At 35.7% G+C, this 8,343-nt stretch overlaps 1 protein-coding gene across 1 annotated transcript; it reads left to right on the top strand.

Moving 5' to 3' along the window:
* Window positions 1-731: 731 nt before the first annotated feature.
* nppc (natriuretic peptide C) lies at window positions 732-2,382 on the top strand (the record flags this gene model as incomplete). Its single annotated transcript, XM_079807498.1, has 2 exons — window positions 732-824; window positions 2,083-2,382. 2 exons carry the CDS (start codon window positions 732-734, stop codon window positions 2,380-2,382), a joined length of 393 nt encoding a protein of 130 aa, XP_079663624.1.
* Window positions 2,383-8,343: the final 5,961 nt, after the last annotated feature.

Below are 8,343 nucleotides of genomic sequence, written 5' to 3'. Positions count from 1 at the left end.
ATAGATAGATAGATAGATAGATAGATAGATAGATAGATAGATAGATAGATAGATAGATAGATGGATGACATGGCTGGATGGATGGATGATAGATGGATGATGGATGGATGGATGGTTGATAGATAGATAGATAGATAGATAGATAGATAGATAGATAGATAGATAGATAGATAGATAGATAGATAGATAGATAGATAGATAGACAGACAGACAGACAGACAGACAGACAGACAGACAGACAGACAGACAGACGGACGGACGGACGGACGGACGGACGGACGGATGGACGGACGGATGGATATTTGCTTAATAAACGTTACATTAATTTATTAAATAAATGTAATACGACTGCATTTGACATTCAAACACTTAAAAAAGTTCTAAATAAAAAAGTTTGTACCGGTGATTATGATGAATGAATTCAAATGTTGTTGTTCTTTTCCCGCCTATATTGAAGTGTGCACTGTAAACGATGAGTAAACATCCCGTACGAATATCCTCCTCGCGGTCACCTGCTGTGACGCGCGCGGATACCCAGCGAAGAATCTGGCAAGGGGAACTGCCGTGACGTACCGGAGTGATGTCATACTGCCTATAAAACCCTGAGCAGAAATTGCATCGAGTAAGAGTTGAGCTCGACACCTCTGGAGTAAATGAAGGCTTGTGACCGCGCGCTCCGCCACACACATTTAAGCAGCCGAACTTCTCCATTGACATCCACTGAAGCCACGATGATCATCTCGCGTTTGGTGGCGTGTGGACTTATTCTGATTCTCATATCAGTCCGTGCGGAGGCAAAACCACTAACGCAGGCGGAGCAGAGGGTGAGTAGATGTGCTGAGACGCGTTTAATACATAAGTTTATCACAGGGTCTTTAGAACTGGTGAAAAAGACGCGCTAAAGCTTGGACAGGCAGTTACGCGCACTTTTACGCACGGTCGATTTAAATGTGGTGCGTAAAACTAAGAGTGTTTGATTAAAAAAAAACAATCTTGTGGTCTAAATAGATTGTTCTCTCATCTCATCAGCGCGCGCTCAACACTATTATCATGCAAAAGCGACCCGAGCGTTATTAGATCGCAGAAGCTGGAGATGTGGACACTAGCAAATGTTTTACTTCTTTAGCAAAACGTTTGATTCACTTGTTTTCGTGATTTACCTGTATGGCATATCAACAGGTTCTCCTTCTCAAACATTAAAAAAAGTGCATTTTAATGCGCATTGCGCGCCGATTCATCTAATATGTTACTCCTATAGACTTCGGATTAGATTCAGAGCGAATATAAACTCTTTTCACAATGTTAAGTTTCAGAAGACGCAAAACAGCTCGAATGCGCAAAGATACCAAAGTTTGCAACTCAAACATTTCATCAATTTCTATCAAAAATCAAATGATCTGAGAATATTGTTTCATCGGTGTCGTTATAAAATAAAGCTTCCAAAAGTATTTTGGGTTCCATAAAGAGCCTTTCAGTGAACAGTTCTTAAAATAAACGTTTTTTCTTAGTGTGAAGAACTTTTGAATAATCAAAAGAACCTTTTCCCTCTATAGAATCTTTAGTGGAATGCAAAGATTCCCTTGATTTTAAAGATTCTTTATGGATCCATCCATCGATGGCAAAAACCGTTATTTTTAAAGAATGTTTTAAATAAGAATTCCATGAAATCTCTGAACTGCCTAAAATCCATAATACCATGTAATATGAAATAAATACATTATAAAATAAGGAAATAGTCTAGTGTATTGAAGAACTGCAAGACTTTCCAAACCTGCTGCTCCACTGGCTTGTGTTTTAAACTTATGAAAAGAGTTCTGTAATGATATTAATAGATCATTTTAGAATGTAAAAAACGATCTTTGTGTAAGATTCAATGTCATATTTGAAGAATCAACTTGACTATTTTAGTTAACAAGAATAACAGAACATTTTTAAGGTTTGGATCATAGAAATATTGTCTAGAATTTGACAGTGTATATATTGACATTTATTAAACTAGTCGGATGGTCTGTGATAATTGAGGAGTTCATCTGAGCATTGCTGAGCTCCGTTCCTGAAGTTCTGCCTCCATGTATCCCGTAGTCCCTGCGGATGCTGCTGGGAGAGGAGCTGTCCGAGTTCCTGGCATCGGACGAGAGCCAGAGGAGGATTGAGAACAGAGCGCGTCTCCTGCGGGACCTCCGCATGGACACTCGGGCCAGGGGCCCCTGGGCTCGGGTCATGAACGAGCAGCCCACCTCACGCAGAAACAAAGCCGGATCTAAGAAGGGAGGAACCACGGCCAGGAGCGGATGCTTCGGACACAAGATGGACAGGATAGGGACCATGAGTGGGATGGGCTGCCAACCGTCCCATTACCCCGTCAATAATCTCTCATGGTGAGTGTCATCGTACAGCTCACATATTTAGATATATCCTCCTCTTTTGGGGAGTTACATTTCAATTATACGATGGCAGCTATATATTTTAATATAAATATTAATATTTATAATGTAATAGATATTTGTAGATATACTCTTTTTGAAATATTGAAAATTACTCTCTAAAAAATGCTTTAACCGAAACTTGGGTCAAATATGGACAAACCCATTGGGCTTAATGTAAAATTTTAACCCAATGGTTGGGTTTGTCCATATTTGACCCAAGTTTGGGTTAAAACAACCCAGCATTTTTTAGCGTGTTTATGTGTACTGCTATATTTTTAATCAATATTAATATAAATATTGATTGTTGACTAATTAGATATCATATGTATACACACACACACACACACACACACACACACACATCGTATTTGTCAATTAGATTTAAAAGTATCATAATTTATTTAACAAATACAATTTCATTAAAAAATATTTAATGAATTTAATGAGTTTTTCCAAATTGCATGAAATGTTTTGAAATATAAATTATTATATTTTTTAATTAATGTTAATACTAAATTAATATATATATATATATATATATATATATATATATAATATTTTGAGTATCTGTTGATTAAAAAAATAAAAATAAAATGTCATTAAAAATATTTATTTAAAATGTAAATTAAATGAATTCATATAAATAAATAAATTTTATTACTTAATAATTATAATTAATTTACAATTTTATGAAAATATAAAAAGGTAAATCTGTAGAGATCTAAATATTAGTTTTGTGTATGTTTTTTCAAATTACATTTAATGTTTTAAAATATAAACTATTGTATTTTTTAATGAATGTTAATACTAAATGTATATATACAATCTTTTGAGTATCTATAGAGTCTAAGTAATATTTTGTATATATATATATATATATATATATATATATATATATATATATATATATATATATATATATATATATATATATATATATATATATATATATATATATATATAGTAGATGTAATCTTACATTTACATTTTAACCATTAAATAAATTTAGATACTTTTAATGAATGTTCATATAAAGCAAATTTAAAACATTTATTAAATAATATTTTTAAATAAATATATAAAATGTACATTTTGGGAATATTATGAAATAAAACAAATTAAAATGATGAAATTAAACAAATTAATTATACATATATGCACACATATATATATTCTCTCCTTTCTGGCATTGCATTTCTTGCATATTCTCTCTTTTGTGCCTTTGATATTCATCATCTGTCATATTAAGCACTGAATGCCTGACAGTTACTGAGTTTCTTGATGCTGAAGGCTTTACATGACGTTTTAACAGTTGCTGGATGATTACAGGGAGCTCATGATTGTGTCAAACATCCTTTGACTTCTGCAATAGTTGCTTTAATAGATTTGGAGTGTGTATGTGCACTAGATCACTAACTACAGAGCAGGTTCAGTTTGAGTCATGTATCAAACTGATGAGAACAATATGTGACTGTGTGATGCAGAACCTGACGTCAGCCGCACAAACACACGTACGACGCCGCAGTGACGCGACACATGTCTGACTGAATCCATCTAACAATGTGCCATCACTTTTTTTTTCAGAGCGTATCATGGACGTCATGGATTTTGGACAGAACGGACTTAGTTGCTCTTCTTCTGAGGAAAAACGCAAAGAAACGGAATAATGGTACGAAGCCACTACGAGAAGCAGTGGTGGGGACAATGAAACGTACAGTTGACATAAAATAATTAGATAAAACATATGTACAAAAGAAACATGATGTGGATAAAAGCTGTATATTGTTGCTGCTGCTGTACATCCATGTATTTCATTCTCGCATAAATGTATTTATGTTTAAAAAACTATTTATATGTTTATAAAAGAGATATTTATAAATATTTGTTTTATTTATGTAACATTTTGAAATGAATGCAAACTGCAGGTCAATTCTGTTTGTAACTATTTTGTCTCTAATAGTTGTAAATGTTTTAAAAATCATTAAAAATGCACAAATGCAAAAAAAAAAAGTTTTTTAATGTTACTTTTGAATAACAGATTATATTACTTAAATGTGACTAAATGCAATGTCCACGCATATATATACTGTATATATATATATATATATATATATGAACCACAAAACCAGTCATAATGGTAATTAAAAAAAATGAAGATTGATACATCATCTGAAAGCTGAATAAATAAGCTAGGATATGAAAATATTTAGCCGAGATACAACTATTAAAAATATGAAAATCTGGAATCTGAGGGTGCAAAAAAAAAAAAAAATATTGAGAAAATCACCTTTAAAGTTGTCCAAATGAAGTCCTAGTAATGCATGTTACTGTTAATAATAATTTTTTTATATATTTACGGTATGAAATTTACAAAATATCTTTTTGGAACATGATCTTTACTAAATATCCTAAGGATTTTGCCATAAAAGACATTGATGCTATTATATGTATAGGTATGTATATTTCTTGACCAGCGACCTTGAGCTCGGGAAAGGCGCTATATAAATAAAACTTATTATTAATATTATTATTATTAAAATAAATAATTTGACCCATGCAATGTATTGTTGGCTATTGCCGTAAATATACCTGTGAGACTTATGACTGGTTTTGTTCTCCAGGGTCACATATATATATATATATATATATATATAACAAACGTTTTGCCATTCCTACCACATCTACAACTACTTTATAAATTAAAAACATTATTAAAGACAAGTAACAGTATTCAGGTTGAGACATTGAATAAAGTAATCAAATGTAAAATGACTGGATAGTATTCAGTGTATACATAAACACTGTTTAATCCTTATTGAAGGTACAAATGTTATTCAGTCAAGAGCAGTGAGTGATTTGTTTCTTTGTCTTCTGTTGTTTGATTAACATTAAAACAAAGACGGCAGCAGGAATATTAAGCTGCTGTCACTTTAAGAGCTGCACGGATCCAATATACTGTTACGCATGCACTTTATTTCTCAAATGTTTACGTTCACTTAAGGGGCTAGTTCACCCAAATATGAAAATTAGCCTATGGCTTACTCATCCTCAAGTCATCCTAGGTGTATATGACATTCTTCTTTCAGACGAATACAATCGGAGTTCTATTTATAAAAGTCCTGGCTCTTCCAAGCTTTACAATGGCACGAATTGTTGTTTAGTTTTTGAAGTCCATAAAAGTGCATCTATCCATCGTATATCAGCTCCACACAGCTCCGGGGGTTAATAAAGGCCTTCTGAAGCGAAGCGATGCATTTGTGTAGGAAAAATATCCATATTTAAAACTATATAAAGTAAAATATCTAGCTTCGGAAAATAGATCGGAAAAGAGTATCTGGTGTGCAATGTCGTCAGACGTAGCGTAAGCATTTTGAACTGCGAGAGGCAAGCTGAGTTGAATACGGAAGGCGATCTGGTGGAAGCTAGATAATTTACTTTATACATATAGATATTTTTCTTACACAAATGCATGGCTTCGCTTCAGAAGGCCTTTATTAACCCCCAGAGCAGTGTGGAGCAGTTATATGATGGATAGATGCACTTTATGGGCTTCAAAAACGAAGCAACAATTCACAGCCATTATAAAGCTTGGAAGAGCCAGGACTTTTATTAACCTTTAAATGCATGACTGTTTCGCCAAACATTCTTACATATTCGGGTGTTTAGTGACCCGGATCTATATCAGACATGGATAGATCTATTCCTGTCGCGATAATATATAAAACTCCTGAAATTAGAGCAACAATTACAAAATAATAAAATAAAGCATATTTTGTTACCTTTTGGAGCTTGGAAGGGTTCCGTTTGAGCAGATGTTTTATACCATCATCACTGTCCTCGTCAGAGCTCATTTCCCAGTACATTCAGCATCTGGCTCATATTCGCGATCTCACGCATATTCTCAAAACTAATTTTCAACCTCATCAAAATCAATATTTTGATCACTGACAGCTTCCTTCACCAGATCCATCATCAAGTGACAGTGACACTAGTTGATTGTGTTCAGGACTTGCTCTGCAGTAAATCGCTGAGCCAATTCAAATTGGCAGATTATAATTATTATATTGTTTCATTTTCTCTCTGAGGTAACTATGAGTGAAACGTCACTTCATCATTGTGTATCAGACATTGCCACCTTGTGGAAAAAAGGTGAATTGCACTATTTTCGTCATTATAGATTAATTTATTATTGTGCAGAAAAAAAAGTACAATATACACCTCGGGTCGTTAGCGACCCTATACAATTTAGACAAAAAACTAGTGGAAAAACAGGCATTCAATTATAATTCTTTAATTTTTTTATTGTTATATTGTTAAAAATTGATTGATTGAGGAATACTAAGAAGGTTGATGTCTATCTTTAAAAAATGAATGAGGAGGAGGGTAGTGAATGACATCTCGGGTCGCTAAAGACCTGAGGTATGCATTTAAGGGTTAATATAACTCCGATTTTATTCGTCTGAAAGAAGTCATATACACCTAAGATGACTTGAGGGTGAGTAAATCATGGGCTAATTTTCATTTTTGGGTGAACTAACCCTTTAAGACATACCTGACTTGTTTACTTGGATACTCGTACACTGTAAAAAAATTAATTCAGGTCTCCAATTGAAAATGTTCTAGTGACTGATCACATCTAAATTTTTCAGTTGGCCAAATTGAATTTCTGTGAATTTATGCAATTTAATTCACAGAAATTCAATTTGGCCAACTAAAAAATTTAGATGTGATCAGTCACAAGAACATTTTCAATTGGAGACCTGAATTTTTTTTACAGTGTAAAGACAAACACTTTTCATTCATTTTTGAGAATGTGTCTGTTCAAGCACAAGAAGACATGAAAGAAAGCTTGATTATTTATGCGCTGTCTGAGACGCAGCTTTCTGGGCGCGCGATTCGGATGTGTGCGCACCAGTGTTAATTTAGTTGACGAATAATTTTCGTCATAATTTTCGTCAACAACCTTTTTTCACTGACCAAAACGAGACGATAACTAAATAAAAAACAGTTTTGGATGACAAAAACTATGACGAAAATCTACTGTCATTTTCGTCAACGAATAAAAACGTCTCGGTTACGACTGTAACCTTAGTTCCCTGATAGGGAACGAGACGCTGCGTCACCGCTCTGGGAACGCCTCTGCGTGATTGCGTCGTGAAGCACTTATGTCATCAGTCCAATAGAGAGACGGAACGTCATAGGCGGGTGACGTCATAGACCCGGAAGCTATGAAGCACACCGGCAAACACACGCCGTTAGCTTCTGAAGAAGGCCTGAAACAAGGCGCTTGCGGGCATGCGAGGAGTATGGCCGGGTGACGCAGCGTCTCGTTCCCTATCAGGGAACTAAGGTTACAGTCGTAACCGAGACGTTCCCTTTCAAGGGAACTCGGGCTGCGTCACCGCTCTGGGAACGAGAATACCCACGTCCCCATGCGAGTCTGGATGCCCGCCTGTAACAGCTACGAGGCGAGCACCCGAGACCCCGGAGTAGCAGAAACATCTAGTTCATAGAACCTGACAAAGGTGACGACCACCCCGCCGCATCACACACTTCCTGCAGGGAGGCCCCTGCCAAGAGAGTTTGAGAAGCAGCCATACTCCTAGTGGAGTGGGACCGAACAGCCAAAGGAGAGGGCTGTCCGGCCGCCACATAAGCCAGTGAGATAGCCTCGACTACCCACTTGCTCATCCTCTGCTTTGACACCGGACCCCCACGGGATGGAGGTCCGTAGCAAACAAATAACTGATCAGTTTTCCTCCACAGGGCAGCTCTGTGGACATAGGCGTCTAAAGCGCGTACTGGACAAAGCAGATTTAACTTTTCCTGGTCTGACGTCACAAAGGGAGGAGGACAGAAGGCCTGGAGCACAATAGGTCTCACAGGATTAGTGAGGACCTTAGGAATATACCCGGGC

Source organism: Gobio gobio, assembly GCF_949357685.1.
Source record: "Gobio gobio genome assembly, chromosome: 24".
Lineage (NCBI taxonomy): Eukaryota > Metazoa > Chordata > Actinopteri > Cypriniformes > Gobionidae > Gobio > Gobio gobio.
This window is presented reverse-complemented; position numbering and strand designations above follow the sequence as displayed.